The sequence below is a fragment of the Pan paniscus genome, chromosome 11 (genome assembly GCF_029289425.2).
Source record: "Pan paniscus chromosome 11, NHGRI_mPanPan1-v2.0_pri, whole genome shotgun sequence".
In the NCBI taxonomy this organism is placed as follows: domain Eukaryota; kingdom Metazoa; phylum Chordata; class Mammalia; order Primates; family Hominidae; genus Pan; species Pan paniscus.
The window spans coordinates 75,460,038-75,487,705 of NC_073260.2; the positions used below are offsets into that span (position 1 = coordinate 75,460,038).

The 27,668-nt window shown below is 43.6% G+C and overlaps 1 protein-coding gene across 1 annotated transcript in view; it reads left to right on the top strand.

The window, feature by feature from the left end:
- Positions 1–27,668, top strand: part of PCSK5 (proprotein convertase subtilisin/kexin type 5) — a 461,615-nt gene that overhangs the window by 396,724 nt on the left and 37,223 nt on the right. Inside the window, exons 25-31 of the mRNA XM_034967553.4 lie at positions 653–695; positions 3,701–3,837; positions 5,091–5,291; positions 10,586–10,666; positions 14,591–14,674; positions 16,597–16,792; positions 27,361–27,578. Coding sequence (XP_034823444.2) covers positions 653–695; positions 3,701–3,837; positions 5,091–5,291; positions 10,586–10,666; positions 14,591–14,674; positions 16,597–16,792; positions 27,361–27,578 — 960 coding nt within the window. The remainder of the gene's footprint in view (positions 1–652; positions 696–3,700; positions 3,838–5,090; positions 5,292–10,585; positions 10,667–14,590; positions 14,675–16,596; positions 16,793–27,360; positions 27,579–27,668) is intronic.

The window sequence follows — 27,668 nt, forward strand, 5'->3', positions numbered from 1 at the left end:
GAGAAATAGGCTGAGATGATGACTCTCAAAATCTTTTCTCTCTCTTTAAGTCCCCTGAAAGCTGCAGGAAAGAACCCTTCTGTGAGCCAGCAGGGATGCATTGAATCATTACTCTTAATGAGAACAGGACAGTTTTTTTAAGAAAGTTGCGAAGGGCGTAACATGAAGTGGATACTTGGGAAAAATAATTGTGCAGATTTTGAAGGAGTGCCCCAAATGATGCTCACTTCCATTGGCAAGATTCTGGGGTAACTGACGGAAAACCCTCTATTCAGGGTCAGAAGCTTGTAGCCCCTTCCAAATATTTGTGTGTGGACTTGCTTGATCCCTCTATCTCAGTAGAGGCCGGGGGTTCTTAATGTGGATGGTCGTTGATCTTTAATTCGAAGACCCAGTAGCTTGAACCTATTCCTTCTTGAAAGTCAGGGCCAAGTGTTTATGAGAATTCTTACTACCTTTGATAAAGATAAATCCTAGTGTACATCTTGTTACTAATTAAAAACAGTACAATCTGTTCAAATATTATTTCTGGACAGTACATTTCATGAAACTATCCCACAGGATTGTTTATCTCAAGCTACAACTTTCAGACCCTATTTTTCCAAATGACAAATTCCTCATGATTATTATTTTTTATTATTTTTTTTTCCAGATGATCCAGGAACATGCACATCTTGCGCTATGGGGTATTACAGGTAAGTCTGGTCTTCCTTTTCATGGCACTAACTTTTCTGCAGTTTAAGCATTACTGACATAATCCTCAATCCAGCGATTAAAGCAAAGTGGCCCTGCAGCCCGAAGCAACTCTGTCCTGTCAGGCTATTAATGAGCAATTCTTGGATTTAGCAATAAGAGCCCAGCTGTTTCCTTGCCTCAAAAGGAGGCCATCTCTTTCTTGATCCTGGAAGTCATCCAGCCCAACACTGGTGTCTAGGAATCCTGCCATGGGTTACCAAGATTCAGATCTTGCTGTTCTTGGGCAGACCTTAATAATATACCTAGTCCTAAGTAAGCTGTTTGCAAACGTCTGCATGGATACTGCGTCCTTAACCAGAGTGAAGGCTCCAGGGTGAAGCCAGGTGCTATATTAGCTCTTAATCATCCCCTAGGTAACAAGAGACACAGACCACTAGGTTAAACGAAACAGAGGTAACCATCACTCCCAATGTACTCTAAAAACAATCCACAAAATCAAAAATGGCATGTTTCAATATCGCCTCCTCTTCCTAGTCTGGCCTCCCTTCCAGTACACACTGTTGACTGTCCTAGAAGGAAAATTAAAGAGAAAGGAGCTGCAAAGGAAAGGAAGGCTGTGGGTAATGCACGGGCTGCATAATCCCTCCCTGTCCTCCTAAGAACTCAGGAGTTTTGTGATATACAAACTCTCATGACTATTTCATCTCTCGATCATTTTATTGAGATTGTCAGAGACACAAGGAGGATGTTAATCTCCTGAAGAGGAAACTGAAGCTCAGAGAGGGGCAAGGTTTTACTCCAGTTGCACCACAGCTACTGACAGGTCTACATTTGCGACATTTGGGCTTTGGCGGGTCACCTCCTCTTGTCACCACATTGCCTTTTCCCTCCATCCATGGAATTGGACAAAGCAATGTGGTGACAAGAGGAGGCGACCCACCTGTCCAAAAACAAATACACTTGAAATGTGGTAATAGGTAAGAAAAAGTAAAAGGAGCATGGAGGATGGGAGAGAAAGGGAAGCCCAACAAGCTGAAATATACTAAAAATGATCAGTTAACCTTATCAGTTCTTAGCCTTACGGTTTTAATCTAACTTTTCCAGAATAGCCTGCCATTCTCTACATTGACTATGTCTCACATCACTGCACTCCTGACCCACTTTGTTTTTTTGGGGTTTTTTTGTTTGTTTGTTTTTAAGACAGTCTCACTCTGTGGCCCAGGCTGGAGTGCAGTGGCACGATGTCAGCTCACTGCAACCTCTGCCTCCCAAGTTCAAGTGATTCTTGTGCCTCAGCCTCCCTAGTAGCTGGGATTATAGGTGCACACCACCACGCCCGGCTAGTTTTTGTATTTTTAGCAGAGACAGGGTTTCGCCATGTTGGCCAGGCTCTGTTAAACTTTGTCAAACATCCTCTGTTAAACGCTGGAGCCAAACCTGGCCGCCTCTTCAGCTCACCACTACTCGCTAATGAGCATGTTTCATAAAACCCTCTGAAAAACAAATACCCTGGAAGAACATGCTCCAGTATCACTAAGGGTACAACATGAGATATTTATTTCAAGAAACAAACATATATAATCTTTGAAAACATTCAGCAACTTTGAATACAGCGAGTGAAATGCCTTACAATAGACGTTGTTGCTGGGCATGTTGGCTCATGCCTGTAATCCCAACACTTTGGGAGGCCAAGGTGGGTGGATCACCTGAGGTCAGGAGTTTGGGACCAGCCTAGCCAACCTGGGGAAACCCCGTCTCTACTAAAAATACAAAAATTAGCCGAGTGTGGTGGCACGCATCTGTAATTCCAGCTACTCAGGAAGCTGAGGCAAGAGAATCACTTGAACCCAGGAGGTGGAGGTGGCAGTGAGCCAAGATCATGCCATTGCACTCCAGCCTCAGTGACAGGGAGATTTAGTCTCAAAAAAAAAAAAAAAAAAAAACAACAGTTGTTAAGGAAGATATGCAAAGGTTTCCCCTGATATCATGCTGATGCTCTGAAATTCATCAAAGGCAGGGGTCAATTTCACTCCACTCCCCCTTCAGGTAAGCCTGCAATTCAGTGGAGTCTGAATTACAACATTTTACTGTATAATGAGAATAACAGATAACGTACATAAAAATATTAATAAATAAAAGCTAAGCTACTTCGCTACTATTGTTAATAATCTGGTTACAGACATTTTAGTAAGCTGCCTGGACTCAACACCAAGCTATTTCAGGCCTCAGTGCCAGTTGCTATGTGAAAAATCACACAAGCAACCTTTTCACACAGACTTTGGTTAAAATCCCAGTCCCACCGTTAGCTAGCTGTGTGATTTTTGAGCACTTAACCCTGAGCTCCAGTTCCCTTATCTAGAAATTAAAGATACATGATATCTACCATACGAGATTTGTGGAGATTTAGATGAGCTAATACTTGACACATTATCAGTACTCTATAAATAAGTATCAGTACCCCTTCTTTCTCCCCAGCCTTCTCCCAGCTGCCCTGATAAAGAGTCCTTGGAGGTCCAGAAGGAGGTGGTTAGTGACTTGGGTTGAGGGGGGCATAACAGACCAAGCCTGAAATTCAATTATCCACTCCTGTTGAAAATGCTGCACAGGCTGGGCGTGGTGGCTCATGCCTGTAATTCCAACACTTTGGGAGGCAGAGGTGGGCAGATCCCCTGAGGCCAGGAGTTTGAGACCAGCCTGGGCAACATGGCGAAACCCCCTCTCTGGAAAAAAATACAAAAATTAGCCAGGCATGGTGGTGTGCACCTGTAATCCCAGCTACTCGGGAGGCTGAGGCAAGAGAATCACTTGAGCCCGGGAGACAGAAGTTGCAGTGAGCCGAGATCGACCACTGCACTCCAGCCTGGGCGACAAGAGCAAAACTCCATCTCAAACAAAACAAAACAAAACAAAAAACTCTGCATAGACATACATAAGGAGATTAAATTATGGTGAAGAGAAATACATCAACATAAGTCATGAAAGAAATGATGTCTTCTTCCTCTAGGTTTGATCACCATTGTTATAAAACCTGTCCTGAGAAGACCTACAGTGAGGAAGTGGAATGCAAGGCGTGTGATAGTAACTGTGGCAGCTGTGACCAGAATGGGTGTTACTGGTGTGAAGAGGGCTTCTTTCTCTTAGGTAAGTTAGAAAATGGCACCATCCAAGCTAAGAACCAGGCACTGGAGCTCCACACAGTCGGGGCCACAGGAGCGCACATGTGATTGGTTTCAGAGTCTGTGCGTGTGGGCACCTCTGGCCCAAGGAAAAATTTTAATTTGGTTTAGAAATAAACATTAGCCAAACTACCTCCTTCTGCTTTTATTACTGAAGCATGGTTCCTGTTCCACTAATTAATCTCAAATATCTCCAAGCTGATGGAAACAAGGCTGAATTGGATGGAGATAGAGAGTGGGGACCTGAAGATGAATGTTTTGGCATTGAAGTCACCTGGCATATTGAGAGCTCTGACCCTTGTCTTGAGACTTAATCCATCTTATATATCCCCATGCACTGTAAGAATCTAACAAGATCCCTTGCCTTAGGCTTTGGTCAACTCACTGACTGATGGAAATGGATAGTTAGGAAAGAAATACAGTGTGACTCTTCCAGCTGAAGAGGATAATAGCCCAATGCACTTGAGTGTTTGGGGGAGAAAGAATGAGAAGGACAGCCCACAATGATCTTCAGTGTTTCTCTACACAGAGATTTATTTTATTTGTAATTTTTCAAGGCCTCAAGGATTCTGTATTCGATGCTCTTAACCCTCTAATGGCCAATGTAAATTCCCAGTTGAAAAAGGACTTAGGTAAAGTGTTGGATTTTTTTAGATGGAGTCTCACTCTTGTCACCCAGGTTGGAGTGCAGTGGCGCAATCTCAGCTCACTGCCACCTCTGTTGGCCAGGCTGGCCTCGAACACCTGACCTCAGGTGATCCACCCACCTCAGCCTCCCAAAGTGCTGGGATTACAAGCATGAGCCACCTCGCCCGACCTGGATTTATTAAAACACATTTCTTGGTTGACATAAGCTAAAGCCATCTTGGTTTCTTTGAAAACAAATGCAAAGGCTGGACACAGTGGCCTGGCCAACATGGTGAAACCCCATCTCTACTAAAAATATATAAGCCGTGCATGGTGACACATACCTGCAGTCCCGGTCACTCAAGAGGCTGAGGCAGGAGAATTGCTTGAACCCGGGAGGTGGAGGATGCAGTGAGCCGAGATCATGCCACTGCACTCTAGCCTGGGCAACAGAGAGAGACTCCATCTCAAAAAAAATAATAAAAACAAATGCAAAGAAAAATGTCCCTAAAATTTCCTCCAGCCTCTTTAGAACTTGGCCTTGCAAAGATCACTAAAGCCTTCATGCTTTCTCTCTGTGTTCTCACATAGGTGGCAGTTGTGTGAGGAAATGTGGTCCTGGATTCTATGGTGACCAAGAAATGGGAGAATGTGAGTCCTGCCACCGAGCGTGCGAAACCTGCACAGGCCCTGGTCATGACGAGTGCAGCAGCTGCCGGGAAGGACTGCAGCTGCTGCGTGGGGTGTGCGTGCATGCCACCAAGACCCAGGAGGAGGGCAAATTCTGGAATGGTATGTGCCTCCCAAAAAGAGGTCACAGGGGTCTAGCTACCTACTCTGCTTCCCTCCGTCTATAAATCTGGTTTTTTTAGTTATCCAGGAGAGAAAGGCTGTGCAGAAAAACAAGAGTTTGGAGTGAGAATCAAGTTGGGATCGTTCCTGAGTCTCTCTGATGCTTGTAGTAGGAGTGGGTAGGAAGCTGAGGTTGGCATTCAGCCAGCAGAGAGAGCCTAAAGGGCAATTTATGATTAGTCTACCTGCTTGAGTTTCTACCTGGGTGAAGCAGGCCCGGAAGCAAGTGAAGAGAGTCACGGAGGGAAATGGCCCCGGTATCATTTTCTCAGAAATTTCGGAGTCACTTCTATCACAGGCATGTCCTACGTCCTTATTACATGTCCTTTTTACAGTAAAGGAAAATTTTACCTGTAGGGTAGGCTTTTCCAATTAGACAAGCAAGGACTGCTCGAATGTATTAGATTTTATGCTAAAAACAGATGGTCTCTATGGCTGCGTTATTAGAGCTCACCGTCATTCAAGCTTGCCTTTAAAAGTTGCTCTTCCCAGTTGCAGACAGGGAAAGCGTGAAGCTTCTGAGGAGGGAGGAGAGGAGACAGGTGTGGGAGCTTGGAATCCAACAGCAAAGCCCTGCAGGTGCTCATTCCTCCCCGAGTCTTTAGAACACGCCTCCTCACACTTGAGCCTCAGTTATAGGCTTCCTTGCAAGGTAATTACAAACTTTCAGCGACCCCTCTGTGACCGAGGTGGTTAAAAAACAAAATCCTCTCCCTGTTGGAAAAATCTGACTCATGTTCTATGCGGAGACAGTCACAAAAACAGGAGCTGCTCTTCATTTGATTTCGAGGCAAGAATTTGTTAAAAGGGTCACTTCGGTGCAAAGGCAACGGCAGCCGAAGAGAGGGCTGTACAGGAGGAGTGTGCTAAGGGCTCGAGGGAGTGACAGCTCTGTGGTTTTTGCTGGGCTGGAGAGGAGGCACGTCCATGGCTGCTGTCTACTACGGCAGTTTTACACATGTGACTTCAAGGAGGAGCAGCTCAGAGACCATGGAAAGCCCAGCAGCCAAAGGCCACGGAGAACACGGGCCCTATTTCAGAGACAGAGCCGAGAAGATTATTCAATCCAGATTGGGCTATCTTCTGTGAGTTATAGCTGAAGCAAAATGCTGAAAATGAGTTTGTTTGGCATTCAGGCATTTAAGAGGCAGTGCAAGCCAAAAGGAAAATGGTCTGGTGCTGTGTTTCTAGCTGAACATCTGTATTTTATCTGGCGTCCAGATGATGACACGGTCCAGGGAGCCAAGAGTTAGAGCAGGCTTGATTCCCCAAATGATTCCACGTCCCTTCAACTGGACTACGCATTTTGCAAGCAGAAACCAGGCTTCAGTGGTTCCCTTTTGTCGAAGCACCACACCCACCCCTCCACATTTTCTACTATCACAATGTAATGTTTTTGAGGAGAGGGAGGAATTAGTGCATTTGGGGATTTTTCACTAATAGGGGATTGGGGACAGAGATGAGAGTGTTTCTCATGGCTGGACAAAAGCAATCAAGTCAACGACAGAGCTGTACTTTCCCATTCCCATGACCTATGAAATAAGACATGCAGACCATTAACACAGAGAAATAGCCATTTATTCACTAAGCAAGGTAAAGCTGTAGCTCAGCTTCCCCCAGCATAGTGTAAGCACTGAAATGGATAGTAAATGGGAAATGCATTCCATAAAGTCCTGGGAGTATTTGAGCCAATGCCTACAACCTTCTCCTGACTTCTTTTTCTTAAAAAAAAAACAGGATCGAGAGTGTAATAGGAGAGGAGAGGGTTCCAGAGAACAAGCACTAATTAGCCACACCTTTCAGATGATGGAAAGCAGATTGCAGTCATCCTGGGTCAATTCAGAGGAAACCCAGGCAAATTGCAGAGTGTTTTTGAGAGGATATAGCTGCCTAGGTGGTACCAGAACGTTTTTCTGTTTCATTTTGGGTTTTGTTTTATTTTGTTTTTCAAACACAGATTCAGATTCAGGTAGGAAAGGTAAGATGACACACACTTCAATCCATTCCTTCACCCATGCTGCTCCCCAGTGGAAACAATAAGATCCTGTTTGCGTCTGAAGACTACAACCAATCCCATGAGCATCTATCAGCACAGGCTGGGAAAACACCCTTGAAATAAAAGTCCAGCTAGAGTTCCCTGAACTCCTCTTTTAATAAGGTGGCTAATCAGAATGAGAATGACTACAGTGAGAGAGCCACCATTCTTTGCCAACTGCCAACAAAGTGGGAATACCTCCTGCCTAGTCTAAGGATGCAGATTCCTCCACCTATCAGACAATGCCTGACAAATCCTCCAGCTAAGACTAAGTAATCAAAGATTGTGCTCGACTCTCTGTTTTTTCAGCCACCAAAAAGTCACTGCACAAATGTATAGATCATCCCCAGACCCTCTCTCCTGGTCACTAGTATATTGTGACAATTATTTAGTGTCCCTAAATGGCAGGAATAAAACCAATATTCAAGGCTGGACGTGGTAGCTCATGCCTATAATCCCAGCACTTTGGGAGGCCGAGGCGGGTGGATCTCTTGAGGTCAGGAGTTCGAGACCAACCTGGCCAACATGGTGAAACCTCATCTCTACTAAAAATACAAAAAAAATTAGCCGGGCGTGGTGGTCAGTACCTGTAATCCCAGCTACTCAGGAGGCTGAGGTGCAAGAATCACTTGAACCCAGGAGGCAGAGGTTGCAGTGAGCTGAGATTGTGCCACAGCACTCCAGCCTGGGCAACAGAGAGACTCCATCTAAAACAACAACAACAACAACAAACAAACAAACAAAAATATATAATATTCGACAGACTGCAAATGGCTTCAGCAGTGACTCAAGCATCACACAACCTTGGTGGAAAGGTTCAGGTATGGCAGACCACGGGCTTTGAAGGAAGATGATGGCTTCGGCTGGTTTCCTGAAGCCACTTTTGGGAATGGAAGCACTTTCCTCTGCTACTGTTAAACCATTTGGATTTTCTTAAGTGGTTTCCCCCGGTAGTGCTGGAGAGTCCTAGGAGTAATTTCTGCACATTTATCTTACCTCATATTTCCATCATTGATTAAAACCATGTTACAGCAGGTTCTAATTATATATTCTGCTGATAGTCTAATCTACAGAACACAGACATGGTGAATTAGCTTTGTGTTTGTGACCACATCCTAACAATTTATCACTAGCCTGTCTCTTGATCTTAATTCTAATCCTTGGGGAAAGACTGAAATCCCAGAGTTAGTCACAAACACTGAAAGTCACTCACATGTGAAAAAAAAAATCGACTTCAGTAGTGGGAAGATATGTTGCCTAATAGTCACTGAACTTTAGAAAACTTCAAAGATGCCATGGAAATCTGATTTTTAGAGAGACTTTATAGATGTGTACAGCTGTCTCACTTAGAAATGAGTACACCATTTTTAGTTATTTAACCTACCAGAACACAGAGTGCAAAAAAACACATGGCACTGGGTAAGTAATTAACTGTTTGGCCAGTAGGACGAAGGAAGCATCTGTATCAGCTTGCCCAGATCGTTATATACTCAGGAGTTCTGGAAGTGGATTGTGAAACCATTGACAGCTTGAAATTAGCTATGGTGGGAGTATTTACACCACAGAAATTGGAAACACTACAAATCAGGTTTTTGGTTTTTCATTTTTCTAGAGACCTGTCTTACCAGCACACCATTATTTTGGCTTCTATCAAATTACTTCAGAATTCAAATTTATTACTGAAAAATTCTAAAGCCTATGTCTACACCCTCTAGCAGATGCAGGCTTTAGGGTGCGGCACACATGAATTCAAATCCCAGCTCTGTGTTTTGCTAGCTGTGTGACCTTCAGTGAGTTACTCATCCTCTCTGAGCCTGTGTCCTTCTCTGTAAAGTGAAAACATGAAACTGCCTCACACAAAGTCATTTTAAGAATGAAATGAGAAAATGTATATAAAGCTCTCAGGACACATATAACACAATAAAGCCTCGTCTACTCCCTAACTATTTGACTCGGTCCAGTTTTAACACTTGAAACCCTAGTTTGCTTTGAAAGCAGCATTCCCTGGGTCACAAAAGAAAGCAATATTTGGGGCCATGCGCAGTGGCTCACACGTGTAATCCCAGGACTTTGCAAAGCTGAGGTGGGCAGATCACTTGAGGCCAGGATTCAAGACCAACCTGGCCAACATGGTGAAACCCCGTCTCTACTAAAAATACAAAAATTAGCCAGGTGTGGTGGCACGCATCTGTAGTCTCAGCTACTTGGGAGGCTGAGGCATTAGAATCACTTGAACCTGGAAGGTGGAGGTTGCAGTGAGCCGAGATCACACCACTGCACTCCAGCCTGGGCAACAGAGCGTGACTCTCTCAAAAAAAAAAAAAAAAAAAAAAAAGAAAGAAAGAAAGAAAAGAAAGAAAGCCATTTGAGAGGGTATAGAGATAAACAGGGCTCTAAGGGAAATGGCCCTGGAAAAAAAGGCACCAGATAATGGTAAGTCGGGATACCTAATAGGCAGAATCCTGACTTAGCCAAGAATGTATACTCACAAAGATGTTGAGAGCATCTTTATGATTTTAAAAAGAGAAGGGAACAATCTCAAAAATATAACAAAAGAAAAAAGCTAAGTGAATTACCATCCATACAAATAAATATGCAAACCATTGAAAATGATGTTTACGGCTGGGCACGGTGGCTCATGCCTGTAATCCCAGCACTTTGGGAGGCCAAGGCAGGCAGATCACGTCAGGCCAGGAGTTCGAGACCAACCTGGCCAACATGGTGAAACCCCATCTCTACTAAAAATACAAAATACTAGCCAGGCGTGGCGGTGCTTGCCTATAGTCCCAGCTACTTGGGAGGCTGAGGCAGGAGAATCGCTTGAACCTGGGAGCCAGAGGCTGCAACAAGCTGAGATGGCGCCACCGCACTCTGGCCTGGGAAACAGAGCAAGACTCCTCGTGGAAAAAAAAAAAATGATGTTTACAAGGAATGCTAATGACAAGAGAAAATACCTACGAGATTTATAGTGTTAAATGCAGTGTTCAGGGTCAGTCTTATGTGTACAGAAGCTATAAATGATGACACATCTATACATAGATGTAATTATACTCACACACTCAATATGAAGATGAGACATCCGTGTACCACAGTATACACAGCAGACATTTCTGGGTGGTGGGTTTATAGGTGAAGTTTATCTTCTTTATCCTTTTTGCATTAAAAAAAAAACTAAACACTTTTTTTTTTAATAAAAAAGAAGCTGTGTCCACTGCAAACCTATCTGTGGTGAAGAGCCTGCTGCAGGAGCGACGAAGGTGGAAAGTTCAAATCAAAAGAGGTAACAGGGAAATAGGGAGGCAACAATCACAGCAGCAGAGACTATCTCTGGAGATGGTCTCCGTGGAGAAATCACCCCAAGAAGCTGGGAGGCCAGAAGCAAATGGGGTGCAGAGATGCAGAGGTCATTAGAAAAAGATGGAGACAGGAGGGGGCAATAAACCCAACATATCAGTGGGCACTCAGAGGGAAGACTGTGAGAAGTTCCGCAGTGGAGATTTCTGTAACAGATAAGGATATTCGTGACGAGCTAAATGGTCATGGCTGGCAGAGGCTATCAAGAAAAGCCTCTGTCCTTGCAGAACTTTAATAGGCTAAGGAAGCACCTCTGCCTTCCCAGTCACCGCAGCATTGTTTGAAATCACAAAGACTGGAAAAAACTTAGTGGTTACCAGTAGGAGATGAGAGAAATAAAGTCGATGTATTCATACAATAGAATACTATGGAGCCACCAAAAGGAAGAGGTTCTTTCTGTACTGATAAAGAATGATTTCCAAATATATTGCTTGTTTACTTTACAGGCAAGGTGATAAACCGTGTGAATAGATAGAGCTTGTATGAAAAAGGGTGGAGAAGGGATTGGGAGGGAGACATCACAGTACATGCCTTTTCTCCATTTTGCACCATGTGTGAATTATGTATTAAATAAAAAATAAATAGAATAAGTGAACCCCTTGCTTTATATAGTTTAGCTACAGTCATTTCTGAAGAATGGACACTGCACTTTCTGGGTCAAAGTGGTTCTTTTTTTTTTTTTTTTTTTTTTTTTTTTTTTTTTTTTTTTGCGGTCCTGTCCAGTCTAGAATTTCCGAAGTTGGAAAAAGATAAACTATGATCACAGTTAAAATTTACTTGTTGAGATTAAGTCCCCAATCTTTTATGATAAAGAACTCTTGCTGAGGAGGACTTTATGCCCTGCCCAGGCCTAATTGCTAAGTTAACTGCTTGTACAGATCTCCCTCTGGTGGACATATGAAGGCATTACAGAATTTTATTTTATTTTTATTTGTTATTATTTTTTAAGGGACAAGGTTTCACTATGTTGTCCAGGCTGGTCTCAAACTCTTGGCTTCAAGCTATCCTCCCACCTTGGCCTCCCAGATTGCTGGGATTATAGACATAAGCCACCGTGCTTGGCTGACATTACAGAATTTTATACCAGGTGTATGCAGTAAAATACCAAACTGCCAGAACGTGAGATACATGTAATTATAAATACGTGCATATTTGTAGATATAGACATTAAAACTTATACAAATATGAGAAAATTGATGAAAACTCATGTCTTTATAAATATATTTTAGTATATACATGATAACATCAAAGGAAAATCAGCCTGAAGCCTGGACGTAGAACATTGAAGATTTGCAAGGTGTTCACTGTCTGATTAATATTGTTGCCTTATTATTCTTTGAACAACTGCTCTCAGCCATTCAGTGAGCATCTGACTATTAGCAACAGGACTGTTGCTCGCCTTTCGGCTGCCTTCTCTTTGGGGCTGAGTGATACTGCAGTTTTAAAAAGCCCTCGGGGACAGAATCGGTTACTTTGAGAGGCATGCGGAACACCTTTGTGACAATCCTGTGGCCAAGGTGGCTCTGCACAAGGCTAAATTCAGCCCTTAGCAGATGCCCCAGAGAGAATACATCAGTCAATCATCAGCTTTAATTAGTATATTGGAAAACCAGGGGGCTGGCTGCAGTGGCTCACACCTGTAATCCCAGCACTTTGGGAGACCAAGGCAGGTGGATCACCTGAGGTCAGGAGTTCAAGACCAGCCCGGGCAACATGGTGAAACCCCATCTTTACTAAAAATACAAAAATTAGCCAGGCTTGGTGGCAGGCGCCTGTAATCCCAGCTACTTGGGAGGCTGAGACCAGAGAATCGCTTGAACCTGGGAGATGAAGGTTGCAGTGAGCCAAGATTGCACCACTGCGCTCCAGCCTAGGTGACGGAGCGAGACTCTGTCTCAAAAAATAAAAGAAAGCCAGGGTAAATTTTTCTCTCCAAGCTAGGAAAAAACCAACTACCCAGCCTGGCAGCCTAATCATTTATATCTCCATCTCCATCTCCACCTGTATTTGCATCTATCCGCATATCTGTGTCTATCCATCCTATCTATGTATGTATCTTTCTATCATCTGTATTTGAATCTAGTTTCATCTATGGCAAGGCTCATCAGCTTTGTATCCATGACTGTCATCATAGAAGCTGAGCAGGCCACCCAGGTATGAAACCAGAGGGAAGGAAGAGGGGAGTAAAACAAGCCTCAGAAATGGAGTGGAATGGTGGCAGGAGAGAATCAACAGGAAGCTGAAGGAACTACAATTTACTGCGCCCCTATGTTAAGCACTTGACACGTATTATCTCATTTAGTCTTCACAACAATCCTATAAGGGCAGAATTATTTTCTCTCATTTTAGAGACAAGGAAAGTAGGATTCTGAGAGTTTAATTACTGTATCCATGGTTACCCTACACTTTGGCGGCATAGCTGGGATCTGAAGGCAGGTGTGACTAGAGAGCCATCTATACCCAGCTGACTCTTAGGACGAGAAGAAAGAAGATGAAAGGCAGGAGAGGAAGGAAGGGAGAAAGGGAGGGAGGAGGTAATGAAGGAAAATGGTAAGATGTCAACATTGATTGAGGGTCAGGGTCATTGAAATCCCACATTCTGAGCTAGAACTTCGTTTTCTAATTTTTTCCTGTGTGAGCCATGCTGATTTCTGAGCAATCCCTGAGCTCTAGTCAAGGTCTCCATATGTATTGACTGAGTGATGTCTTGAAGCTGTTCTGTCTTTGAAATTGTCCCATGGAGTTGCTGAGGTGACTTCCTGGGAAAGCCTGCCCATCAAATGCTGTTGGAGAGAAAGGGAGAAGGGAACACTTCCAATGTTCCCTGGTTAATGGTATATTAACCTGGACAACCTACTTATAGCCCGACCAACAAGAAAGCTTGTGAGTAGGGGATAATTTTGATGTTTAACAATGATTTGGGACAAACTTAAGATGAGATAAATTTAGGTTGCATAGCACACTAGCTACTCTGAAGAACACAGTGACCCAAACATTGACCAATAATAAAATCTGATTTTCAAAGAACAAAAACAGAAAAAAAAAAAAAAGAAAGAAAAGAAGTTCCTCCACGAGAGGTACAATGAATTGTCAATTATCATCTTGGAGTGAAGAGAAATGGTCATCCGGCCGGGCACGGTGGCTCACACCTGTAATCCCAGCAGTTTGGGAGGCTGAGGCGGGTGGATCACCTGAGGTCAAGAGTTCAAGACCAGCTGGTCAACATGGCGAAACCCCGTCTCTACTAAAAATACAAAAATTAGCTGGGCATGGTAGTGCGCACCTGTAATCCCAGCTACTTGGGAGACTGAGGCAGGAGAATCACTTGAGCCCAGGAGGCAGAGGCGGCAGTGAGCCAAGATCACACCACCACACTCCAGCCTGGGCTACAGAGCGAGACTCTGTCTCAAAAAAGAAAAGAAAAGAAAAGGTCATCCAACAATCTTGGCAATAGAAGTGATTACCTTTGACTCATAAACTCATTCACAAGTGCATACACACAAATACAAACTCACTCCCATTTTTAACACACAAAAGAAGTAATTATTTGTTCAGCTATCCCCACAGTATTTGAGGCTATCTTGTAGAATACCACATTCCTTGTGGTACCACACATTCGTGTGGTATCTTTCTTGATAATCAATCGCAAATGAAGGAGTAAGAGAAAAAAAATAAATGAAGTCTACACAATGGCAATGAGCCAGTGCCAACAATCAGCTCATGTACAATCAAAAGGATTCCATTTGGGGCAGGAAAAGAGACTAGGTAACCCATGAGATCTTTTTCAGTACTGGAATCCTATGTGCCTATTCCAAGGAGAAGCCTGAACTGTTGTTTCTTTCTCATACAGATATTTTGAGAAAACCCCAGCCTTGTCATTCTTCTTGTAAAACCTGCAATGGATCTGCAACTCTGTGTACTTCATGTCCCAAAGGTTAGTGTGTTGCGTGACAGAAGATGGCAGCAGTCAAGCCAAGTCATTGAAACTCATGTGTAGTGGCATCTTGGTGTAAGGAGGTCTGTAAGGCCTTGATCTACTCCCATCACATGTTCCTATTACAGTGGCTACTCGGGAGACACACAGGGACCCAAACATTGACCAATAATAAAAACTGGCTTTCAAAGGACAATACAAAGAAGTGGTCAGGTACAGTGGTTCACACCCGTAATCCCAACATTTTGAGAGGCTGAGGCGGGAGGATTTCTTGAGCCCAGGAGTTTGAGATCAGCCTGGGAAACATAGTGAGACCCCATCTCTATAAAAATTTTAAAAATTAGCTGGGCATGGTGGCATGTCCCTGTAGTTCCAGCTACTTGGGAGGCTGAAATGAAAGCATTGCTTGGTCCCAGGAGGTCAAGGCTGCAGTGAACCATGATCATGCCACTGCACTCCAGCCTGGGTGACAGAGCAAGACCCTGTCTTAAAAAAGAAAAAAGTTTCTTAATCTAAAGGCATGATGAAGAGGGAGGGAGGAAGGAATAAGAGCAGCAACATAACAGCTTGATAACTTATCAATTGCTTCATCTATAAAAACAAAAATCACTAATAACATAGCTTCCCTGAATTAGGGGAATATTTTACTTAAATGGTACACTGACATAAAGAATGTTTAAGTGGGCTGGGCATGATGGCTCATGCCTATAATTCCAACACTTTGGGAGGCTGAAGCAGGAGGATCACTTGAGGCCAGGAGTTGGAGACCAGCCTGGCCAACATGGCAAATCCCCGTCTCTACTAAAAATACAAAAATTAGCCACATGTGTTGGCACATGCCTGTAATCCCAGGCTACGCGGGAGGCTGAGACATGAGATCACTTGAACCTGGGAGGTAGAGGTTGCAGTGTGCACTTCAACCTGGATGACAGAGCAAGACACTGCCTCCAAAAAAAAAAAAGAATGTTTACATGTTTACATGATCATTATAAAGTCCATGTTGGAATGTACAATGTTAATAGTGGAATCTGATGCAAAAGCAGAAAAATTTACAATAACAGGCAAGCCACGATTATAATCATATAAAATATAAAAGGTTACACTCAAAAAGCTAAAGCATTTTCCTGGAATCTTGGGTGTGAGAGTGATTTTGAAAATTGGTTTTCTTAATGAGTATCGGTTGTTTTTCGATTGAAAAATAGATGGATCCTCTGTTACAGGGAGAGTTGGGTGGAAGAGTTGTAACCCTGGGCCGAGCCTGTAATCCCAGCACTTTAGGAGGCTGAAGCGGGCAGATTACCTGAGGTCAGGAGTCTGAGTCCCGCCTGTCCAACATGGTGAAACCCCGTGTCTACTAAAAATACAAAAATTAGCCAGGTGTGGTGGTGCACGCCTGTAGTCCCAGCTGCTCGGGAGGCTGAAGTAGGAGAATCGCTTGAACCCGGGAGGCGGAGGTTGCAGTGAGCCAAGATCACACCAGTGCACTCCAGCCTGGGAGATAGAGCAAGACTCCTTCTCAAAAAAAAAAAAAAAGAGTTGCAACTATGTTAGTGCCCTAACAAGATGGGCTTTGGGGAAGCAGAGTATTAATAGATTCCATCAAGCTGTGCATGTACAGCTGCCTTACACCAGGAAGACATAGTGTGTTAATAAGACTGATCAACTGGGCAAAAGGAAGCCCCATCATGACCTATACCTAATATCTGTAGGATAGGAAAGAAACAGGCAAAAGTCTCTTGCTGTCAATTGCCTTCTAGAAATGTAACTCATCCTGGAGGACTTAGCATCACTAGCAAATATTTTGGTAAGCCTGAAATAAGTGCCTGGATACTTTGGTCTTTGGAAAGGTTAAAAAAGCCATGTCTCTGCATGGAAAACCACATGATGACTATTCCCATCTTCCCTCTTCCCTGAATTTCTAGGTGCATATCTTCTGGCTCACGCCTGTGTTTCCTCCTGTCCTCAAGGCACATGGCCTTCCGTAAGGAGCGGGAGCTGCGAGAACTGTATGGAGGCCTGTGCCATCTGCTCTGGAGCCGATCTTTGCCAAAAATGCCAGATGCAGCCAGGTCACCCTCTCTTCCTCCATGAAGGCAGGTGCTACTCCAAGTGCCCGGAGTAAGTTTCCTTTTTAATTTTACTTCCTGCTTGTAATCACTCTCCTATGGTACTTTGGGAGCAATTCTTTCTTATTCACCAAAAAACTCTTCTCTGCTCTATGAGTGCCCACATAAATGTCCTCTGTTGACTGACATGGGTGTGGGCCACAGCAGCCAAAACTTACATGAGGCCAGATGCCCACTTCTCCTCTGTGACTATTTTATGTATATATTTTTACTTTTATGAAAAATATGTTCAGGGGCTGGGCGTGGTGGCTCACACCTGTAATCCCAGCACTTCGGGAGGCTAAGGCAGAAGGATCGCTAGGAATTTGAGACCAGCCTAGGCAACATAGCAAGACTCCGTCTACAAAATATTTAAAAATTAGCCAGTGGGTGCTGTAGTCCCAGCTACTTGGGAGGCTAAGGCGGGAGGATTCCTTGAGCCCAGGAGATTGCAGTGAGCTGTGATTGCGCCACTGTACTCCAGCCTGGATGACAAAGCAGGACCCTGTCTTTAAAAAAAAAAAAAAAAATTATTTTCCCACCTTATATTAATGATCAACTGATGTCATGTTTTTTTTCCTCCATTACAAAAGTAAGGCTGTGATGTGAGCCTCTTCTAAAGGTTTAAATAGGTGAGGCATGAATTATAGATAATAAACAACACCTGGTTAGTTATTTATTGATTCCTCCTGGTTTCCTTGGTCCTCTGGTTTGTAGTTGCTTTACTCTTCCTACCAATAGTCCCACCTCCAGAATTTACCTAGGAAGAAAGAGGAATAGCAAATGCAAGAGTACAGCAAGAAACTTTCAGCAATAAGCAACAGAAATGCCAAGTAAAATGACTGAGACACAACAGGGTTTATTATCTCACAGAACAAAAATGTTGCAAGTCCAGTATCGGTCACTTCAGCGGCCAACAAGGTCGTTACAAAGTCTGGTTTTTCTGTTTTGCTCTTGTACCTTCCTTAGCTCATCCTCTCTGACTGGCACCGCTGCTGAGCCCACATTATGTGTCTCAGCTCCAGACACGGTCACCCCATGCAGCCACTACCAGGGCCAGGAAAGGGGATGTTTCCCCTTGTTTATCCTTTTCTTGAAGAAAAGAAAATTTCCTCAGATTTTTCTTCTAATCTCAGTTGCAAGAATGCATCACTGATACCTCCCTAAATCAATCCCTGGCAAAAAGAATGGAAATATAGGAGTGGTTTAGGCTGAACAAGATTCACACCTGAACATCCAAGCAACACAGGACTCTGACAGCCAGGAAGAATGGAGAGAAGGAGGCAGGAAATAAATGTGCAGAAGTAACTGACAGTGTCTACTTTAAGGAGTTAGAATTTTCATTTGCCCTCTTATTAAAAGAATTTGATACAACAACGCCTATTTCCTGGCTGAGTGTGGTGGCTCACGCCTGTAATCACAGCATTTTGGGAGGCCAACCGGGAGGATCACCTGAGGTCAGGAGTTCAAAACCAGCCTGACCAACATGGAGAAACCCCGTCTCTACTAAAAATACAAAATTAGCCAGGCATGGTGTCATATACCTGTAATCCCAGCTACTCGGGAGGCTGAAGCAGGAGACTCGTTTGAACTCGGGAGGTGGAGGTTGCGGTGAGCTAAGATCACACCATTAGATTCCAGCCTGGGCAACAAGAGCGAAACTCCATCTCAAAAAAAAAAAAAAAGCAAAAAAGCAAAACTGGCACCTATTTCCTAGTGACCTATTTGTTTTCATTACTGAGATAGACTCTATAGAGTATAAATATAAGTTATGAGTATAAATATAGTGTATAAATATAAGGTATTTACCCTCAAAAAGCATCCAATCTAGTGTAGAAAGCCAAGCATATTCAGCTCAACAACACAGATTTAGCACCAACTAGGTGTAAAAATTGATACTGATGCAATATCAATATATTGTATTGTATATGTGTAGCTCAGTGGAGTCTATTCTTCTACCAACAATTGATATTGATATTGATATTGATGTTGATATTGACATTGATATGGAAAGCTAAGTTAAGACCAACTCCGGGAAGTCCAAGTCTGCAAAAACGCTTACAATCCACTAAGGCAGGTTTACATCAGTCAACGTCATACTTCTCAGGGCCTTAATATACAAAGGGCTAAGAGATTCCAAGAGAAAAGAAAACATTTTAAATCACTATTTTTTGAATGCTTGCAACGCCCAGGTATTGTGCTAAGGGCTTTAAATGTATGATCCCATTAATTCTCACAAGAATTCTCTTATCCACTTACTATTATTTTCCCTCATTTGACCGATGAGGAAAAGAATAGCAGGCTCAATTTTACACATCAAATACATGGTGTGGCCAGAATCTGAACCCAAACCTCTCTGGCATTGAAGTCCATGTGCTTAACTATCACTCAGTGCTGCCTTCTTGTACAATTGAGTATTTTTTAAATCACAACTTTATTGAGATATAATTCACATACCATACAAATCACCCCTAAAAGCGTATAATTCACGGTTTTTAGTATATTCACAGAGTTATGCAACCATTACCACAATCAATTTCAGAACACTGTCATCAACCTAGAAAGAAACCCTATACCCTTTTAGCTGTTATTCCTACTTTTTCCATTTCCCCCAGCCCTAAGCAACCACTAATCTACTTTCTGTCCCTATAGATTTGCTATTCTTGGACATTTCCTATAAATGTGATTATATAAAATGTGGTCTTTGAGCCAAGCATGGTGGCCATGGTGCACACCTCTAGTCCCAGCTATCAGGAGCCCAAGGCTGGAGAATTGCTTGAGCCCAGGAGTTCAAGGTCAGCCTGAGCAACATAGCAAGACCCTGTCTCTGAAAACAAAAACAAAACACATAAAACGAAAAAGACAAAACATGTTGTTTTCTGACAGACTTTTTGACTTAGCATAATGTTTTCCAGCTTCATCCCCAGCTGGGTATTTGAGAAAAGGCTTAATGGTCACTAGCTCTTGAAGGATTTTGTCAAGCAGAGAGTGGAGAAAGGGTAGCAAAGGGTCAGAGTAAGAGAACCCAGGTGAGAAGGCAGGTTTGGAAACTCCCAGTCCTCCTTCCCTATCAACCGAGCTCCACCCCAGCAAACTCAGCCAAGTGTTACAATAAAGCAAAGGTGAAAGAGATTTGCTTACCAGAGTCAGTCATTGCTTCCTCAGTGGTAGGATTGAACTGGTTGTCATTATTATTGCCTTATTTATTTAATCATTACCTTTTTCAACTCTCTCTTGGATTCTTTGAGTGTTCCAGGAATTGACAACACATTAAAACAAGGAAGAAAGAGATGCATTTTGCTTTACTCCAGTTAGTTGACCGCTCAATGTATTTTACCTCAGAGTCTGGGTTGAACCATTTTCATGGAGCAATGGGACACTACGCAGACATGCAGCAGTCAAGATAGTCTGTATTTCTTGAGCAGTAGGAAAGCTACCAGCATGGCCTAGGAATATTGCAGACTATAGAATTGCAAGCATATGCCCTCCTGTTATGGGTAGGATGATCTGATTATAGCGGAATCCCTCATCTTTGTGTTTACACACACACAAAAAAGAAAACTAACAACAGAAGACACAGAGTCTGAGGAACACATAATATCCAGTTTATCTTGGGAAGCTTTATTGCTGTTTCTGAGAAATCACCCTTTTGGGTGTGATCCATCCTAGAACAGCAATAAGATTTATAACAGGAACATAACCTACAATGACACAGCATCCAGATATTCAGAGTTATTTATAAGTTAGCATTTAGTGGCCCCTGCTTTTTCAAATATAGTACATGTTCATGAAAAAAAAAAGTGTTTGTTTTTTTTGAGACCAAGTCTCTCCCTGTTGCCCAGGCTGGAGTGCAATGGCACGATCTCGGCTCACTGCAATCTCTGCCTCCCAGGTTCAAGCAATCATCCTGCCTCAGCCTCCCGAGTAGCTGGGATTACAGGCGCATGCCACCACACGTGGCTTATTTTTTTTTCTATCTTTTGTAGAGATGGGGTTTCACCATGTTGGCCAGGCTGGTCTCGGAACTCCTGACCTCGTGATCCGACCACCGTGGCCTCCCAAAGTGCTGGGATTACAGGCTTGAGCCGCCACGCCAGGCCAAAAATAGGTTTTAACAGTAACGTATATCTTTTTTTTTTTTTTCTGAGATGGAGTTTCACTCTTGTTGCCCAGGCAATGGCGCCATCTCAGCTCACTGCAACCTCTACCTCCCAGGTTCAAGCAATTCTCCTGCCTCAGCCTCCCAAGTAGCTGGGATTACATGCATCCGTCACCACGCCCAGCTAATTTTTTGTATTTTTAGTAGAGATGGGGTTTCACCACGTTGGCCAGGCTGGTCTTGAACTCCTGACCTCAGGTGATCCACCCACCCTGGCCTTTCAAAGTGCTGGGATTACAGGCATGAGCCACTGTGACAGTAACATATATCATTACAGTAGTTGTTTAAAAAGCAACAGAAAACTTAAGGTGGACTCACATTCACCAAATGTGAACAGATTTGAAGCTCTGTTGAAGAAAAACAGCCTTCCTTTAAGTGCTGCTGGTCACTGTCTTGGTGTCTGTGAAATGGAGGTGAAGGCCCAGGACCACACAGCTTTCACAGGACATGGATTTATCTGAGCTGAAAGACTTCAACATTAAGTACTTTGAATTTAACGATTTAGTACATGCAACCATTTCTTTTCAAAAGAAATATTCGTCTTCTTAAATAAAATAATTGTGAAATAAATCACAAAGAAAAACAGTTTTATAAATGCAGAGACAGGAAAGGAGAACCAACTCCCAGGCAGATCTGTGTGGAGAAGACTACTTTTTTTTTTTTTTTTTTTTTTTTTTTGAGACAGAGTCTTGCTCTGGAATGCAGTGGTGCAATCTCAGCTCACTGCAATTTCTGCCTCCCAGGTTCAAGCGATTCTTCTGCCTCAGCCTCCTGAGTAGCTGGGATTACATGCGCCCACCATCAAGCTCGACTAATTTTTGTATTTTTGTAGAGACAGAATTTCGCCATGTTGGCCAAGCTGGTCTTGAATTCCTGACCTCAGGTGATCCGCCCATCTGGGCCTCCTAAAGTGCTAGGATTACAGGCATGAGCCACTTCAAGGGTTTTTTTTTTTTTTTTTTTTTTTGCTTTTTGCTTGAATCCATTTCTTTCATTTCAGCATCTCATCCAACATCCACTGAACCTCTTCTGAGAGGGATCTGAAAAAGATTTATTCGTGTTGCGTCTTTTTAGCTCTGTATTAGCATTCATCATCTTCAGTGTCCAGAAACTATTCTCTGCAGGTCTTGGCCAGGCCTAGCATTGAGATTCCCTGGAGGTGGGCCTGATTTTACAAAGCTCCCCTCCTTTAAACACAGAGTGGATCATTGTGGCAAGCCAGTTCCCACCTTAAGGTTACAAGACGTGGCTGGCCCCACTCTGAGTCATCCCAGTACCAACTCTCAGGTGTGGCAAGAGAGACCCATCATGAATAACAAAGACGCCCCTAACTCTTAGGAAATTCCAAAGGTTTTGAGGTTAGCCGAAGAGAAAGACCAGACCTCTCTTTGGGTGAGGTCAAATTCTTTACTATGCTTACAGGAACAATGAATCCATCAAATTTTCATTCGATTAGAAGATGTGATTGGTAAGGTACACCTGTAATCCCAGCACTTTGGGATGCCATCGTGGGTGCACTGCTTGAGGCCAGGAGTTTGAGACCAGCTTGGGTAACATAGTAAGACCCCCATCTCTACAAAAAAAAAAGATAAAAATTTAAAAATTAGCCCAGTGTGGCGGCACACACCTGTAGTCCTAGCTACTCAGGAGGCCAAAGTGGGAGGATCACTTGAGCCCAGCAAGTCGAGGCTGCAGTGAGCCATGATCACACTACTGCACTCTAGCCTGGGCAACAGAGCCAGACCTTGTCTCACCAAAAAAAAAAAAAAAAAAGAAGCATGTGATCTATTTAAGAATGCACTAAATTTCCTTAATTTCAAATTTCTCAAATCTGATCAAACTGCTGGTGGGCATATAACACATTGCCTGTCTTGTTCAATTCATTTTTAAGAGATAGACTTTGTTTGAGCAAAGTAGCTGAGTCTTTCTTCTTCAAGCGTTCTCTGTCATGGTCAAAAAAAAGCTAAGGGTACTACTGTGTGAGGAAGCTCAATCTTAGCTTTTATCTGGATGCTATTTCTTTCTCTCTCTTCTACCTAGACTGCTTTCTTCTCCAATTTTTCTTACCTGAAACTATATCAGAAATATGACTTTTTGGCTGGGCACAGTGGCTCACACATGTAACTGGGAGGCCAAGGCAGGCAGATCACTTGAGGTCAGGAATTTGAGACCAGCCTGGCCAACATGGTAAAGCCCCATCTTTACTGAAAAAATACAAAAATTAGCCAGGCATGGTGGTGCATGCCTGTAGTCCCAGCTACTCAGGAGGCTGAGGCAGGAGAATCACTTCAACCCAGGAGGTGGAGGTTGCAGTGAGTTGAGATCACGCCACTGCACTTCAGCCTGGGTGACAGAGCAAGACCCTGTCTCAGACAAAACAAAACAAAGAAATGTGACTTCTGTTCACCCCTGCCCTATTTCTTCCTGGAACACTCAATATATTTTTGTTTACTGAATGCATACAGTAAATAAATGACTGAAAGAATGATTAAACGCGTGAGCGCTGATTAATTAAAACACCAAGTAAAAATGCTGGGTAGCAGCAGATCCCTTCCTGGCTTGTGATTTAAAGAGGTCTCTGGTAGATTGGGTTATTTGTTGCAGTTCTTCGCCACTCCTTGTATTCATGCCCACTGCCTGCAACTTTGCACCAACTCCACTAGAGGCGAAATGGACTTCCTTGTCCCTTGACTTTGGCTGGGTTATGTGATTTGTTTTGGCCAATGACATGTTAGCAGAAGAAAGGTGGAGGCATAAAATGTGCCCGATTGAACTTGCCCTTCTGCGCGTTTGTCATGGCTGTGAGAAGAACGTCCCCTGGTAGTCCCGGTAGCCAGGGAAAATAGAGGAATGTGAAGGCATGGACCCAGTGTGTAGCCTGGAGTCAAGCCTGCCAAGCCCAGCCTAGATCTGCTTCCCCAAACACACATGAGTGAGAGTAAATGATTGTTGTTTTAAGCCACTGAGTTTTGGGTTGGGATGGTTTGTGGCACAGCAATATTATGGCACTAACTCACTAATGGATCATGATAGAAAGCAATTGGAATAGGTACCTATGACATCAGAAGTCCATTTTCTCTAAGCCGGCTTATGGTTCTTCCTCTTCCGCGAGTTCCAGCTCTTCCATTCAGCTTTTCCCACCAAAGAAACCTCATCTAAGTTCATGTCTTTTGCAGGGACATGGATGAAGCTGGAAACCTTCATTCTCAGCAAACTAACACAGGAACAGAAAATCAAACACTGCATGTTCTCACTCATAAGTGGGAGTTGAACAATGAGAACACATGGACACAGGGAGGGGAACATCACACACCAGGGCCTGTCGGAGGGTAGGGGGAAGGGGAGGGAGAGCACTAGGAGAAATACCTAATGTAGATAGATGACGAGTTGATGGGTGCAGCAAACCACCATGGCACATGTATACCTATGTAACAAACCTGCACATTCTGCACATGTACTGCAGAATTTAAAGTATAACAAAAAAGAAAAAAAAGAAACCTCATCTATCCATCCCTCATCTCCCAAATATATTTGAGAGGATTGGGGTTGTATATTTTACTGTATTCCCCCACCAGTGAGTGATTTCTACAATGGGATAGTTTAATCACTGGGGTTCTGTATACACAGACATAAGATTCCGCCTGGAAGAAAGTGATTTGCACAAACACGCTGGTACTCAAAATATGTTTAGTGCTGTGTGCAAATGTTCATATGTATGCATTTGAAAAAAGTCATCAGAGGTTGGTTGACAGCATCCAGTGGTTCCAATCTTACAGGGCATTAACCCTTTTGAGTCTTTTGGAAATTTTTATTGTTTATTAAATGTTTTTAAAATTTATTAATTGAATAAAAAATATTTTCCACTTTAAAGTTAGGCTCTAACAAAAAGAAAGAAAAAATAATAAAACTTGGGTCACATAGGGAAAAGAGAAGATGACTAAACTATACACAAATTAACAACAATTGTTCTCAAACCAATCAAATTCACAAGAATATGAACCCCAAATATCTGAGGCAGGTCTCAGTCAATTTAGGAAGTTTATTTTGCCACAGTTGAGGACACATGCCCATGACAGCCTCAGGAGGTCCTGATGACATGTGCCCAAGGTGGTCAGGGCACAGCTTAGTTTTATACTTTTTAGGGAGACATGAGACATTAATCAATATATGTAAGATGTACATTGTAGGCCGGGCGCGGTGGCTCACGCCTGTAATCCCAGCACTTTAGGAGGCCAAGGCAGGCGGATCATGAGGTCAAGAGATCGAGACCATTGTGGGCGGAGGATTACCTAGGTGCCGAGGCAAGAGACTGAAGGTACAAACTGTTTCAGTATAATAAAGAAAATAGTTAGAATAAGAATAGTCATAATACAAATTAGAGATAGAGATGATCATGGACAATTATCAATCATTATTATAAACATTAATCATTAGCTTTTAATATTACTCTTTGTTGCATTACTAATATAACCTAGGAATAACCGGCGGGTATAGGGTCAGGTGCTGAAGGGACATTGTGAGAAGTGACCTAGGAGGCAAGAGGTGAGCCCTCTGTCACTCCCGCATAAGGGCCGCTTGAGGGCTCCTTGGTCGAGCGGTAACGCCAGTGTCTGGGAAGGCACCCGTTACTTAGCAGACCGCGAAAGGGAGTCTCCTTTTCTGGGGGAGTCAGGGAACACTCTGCTCCACCAGCTTCTTGTGGGAGGCTGGATATTATCCAGACCTGCCCGCAGTCATCCGGAGGCCTAAACCCCTCCCTGTGGTGCTGTGCTTCGGTGGTCACACTCCTTGTCCAATTTCATGCTCCTCCTGCACTCCTGGTTCCTCTTTGAACTTCATAGTAGATAGCAGTAGAAGAAATAGTGAAAGTCTTAAAGTCTTTGATCTTTCTTGTAAGTGCAGAGAAGAAAATGCTGACGTACACTGCCTTCTTTCTCTGCTTCGGCTACCTAAAAGGGAAGGGCCCCCTATCCTGTAATCACGTGACTTGCTTCACTTTGTCAATCACTTAGAAGGTTCACCCTCCTTACCCTGCCCACTTGTCTTGTATGCAATAAATATCGGCGTGCCCAGCCATTCGGGGCCACTACCGGTCTCCGCATCTTGATGGTAGTGGTCCCCCGAGCCCAGCTGTTTTCTCTTTATCTCTTTGTCTTGTGTCTTAATTTATTACAATCTCTCGTCTCCACACACGGGGAGAACACCTGCTAAGCACCGTAGGCTGGACCCTACAGACCATCCTGGCTAACACGGTGAAACCCCGTATCTACTAAAAAAATACAAAAACAATTAGCCAGGCATGGTGGCACGCACCTCTAGTCCCAGCTACTCAGGAGGCTGAGGCAGGAGAATCACTTGAACCTGGGAGGCAAAGGTTGTGGTGAGCCAAGATCGTGCCATGCACTCCAGCCTGGGTGACAGAGCAAGACTCTGTCTCAAAAAAAAAAAAAAAAAAAAAGTACATTGTAGCTTTTTATTTATTTATTTTTTTTTTTGAGACAGAATCTCGCTCTGTTATCTAGGCTGGAGTGCAGTGGCACAATCTCGGCTCACCTCAACCTCTGCCTTCCTGGTTCAAGCAATTCTCCTGTCTCAGCCTCCTGAGTAGCTGGGACTACAGGTGCAAGCCATCACACCCGGCTAATTTTTATGTTGTTAGTAGAGACTGGGTTTTGCCATGTTGGCCAAGCCGGTCTCAAACTCCTGATCTCAGATGATCCACCCACCTCAGCCTCCCAAAGTGCTGGGATTATAGGCATGAGCCACCCTACCCAACCCATTGTAGCTTTTTAAAATCTTAGTAACTATCTGGTTTTTGGTTTTTTTTTTTTTTTGAAGACAGAGTCTCACTCTGTCACCAGGTTGGAGTGCAGTGGCATGATCTCGGCTCACTGCAGCCTCTGACTCCCGAGTTCAAGTGATTCTCCTGTCTCAGCCTCCCGAGTAGCTGAGACTATAGGCGTGCACCACCACATCCAGCTAATTTTTGTATTTTTTAGTAGAGACAGTGTTTCACCATGTTGGCCAGAATGGTCTCGATCTCCTGACCTCATGACCTGCCCACCTCGGCCTCCCAAAGTGCTGGGATTACAAGTGTGAGCCACCACACCCGGCCAGTAGCTATCTTTTTAAGGAATAGCGTGGGAGGCAGGTTTACCCTAAGCAGTTCCCAGCTTGATTTTTCCCTTTGGCTTAGTAATATTGGGGTCCCAAGATTTATTTTCCTTTCACAAGAATAATGCTTGTCCTTTTCCTTCCATTTTTCTGAATGTTCTTTTCACTTCCTTATAAATCCCATGGATGCCTCTCAGCTGACGACAGCAGCAGCCCTTTTGTTTTTAGACCTAATTCCTTTTCCCCAGGAATGAGTCACTTCTCCAGCAGGTCAGCTTCTCCAGTTGCACTCTATCTTCCTTCCACAGGGGCTCTTATGCAGAAGACGGCATATGTGAACGCTGTAGCTCTCCTTGCAGAACATGTGAAGGAAATGCCACCAACTGCCATTCTTGTGAAGGAGGCCTCGTCCTGCACCACGGAGTGTGCCAGGAAAACTGCCCCGAGAGGCACGTGGCTGTGGAGGGGGTATGCAAGCATTGCCCAGAGATGTGTCAGGACTGCATCCATGAGAAAACATGCAAAGGTACCTAGGAGCTTCCCACAGGAGAGCAAGGCTCTGCTGAGCCACCACGTGGGGGCCGATTATCTGAGGGTGGATGGCAAAGAGCTGTGG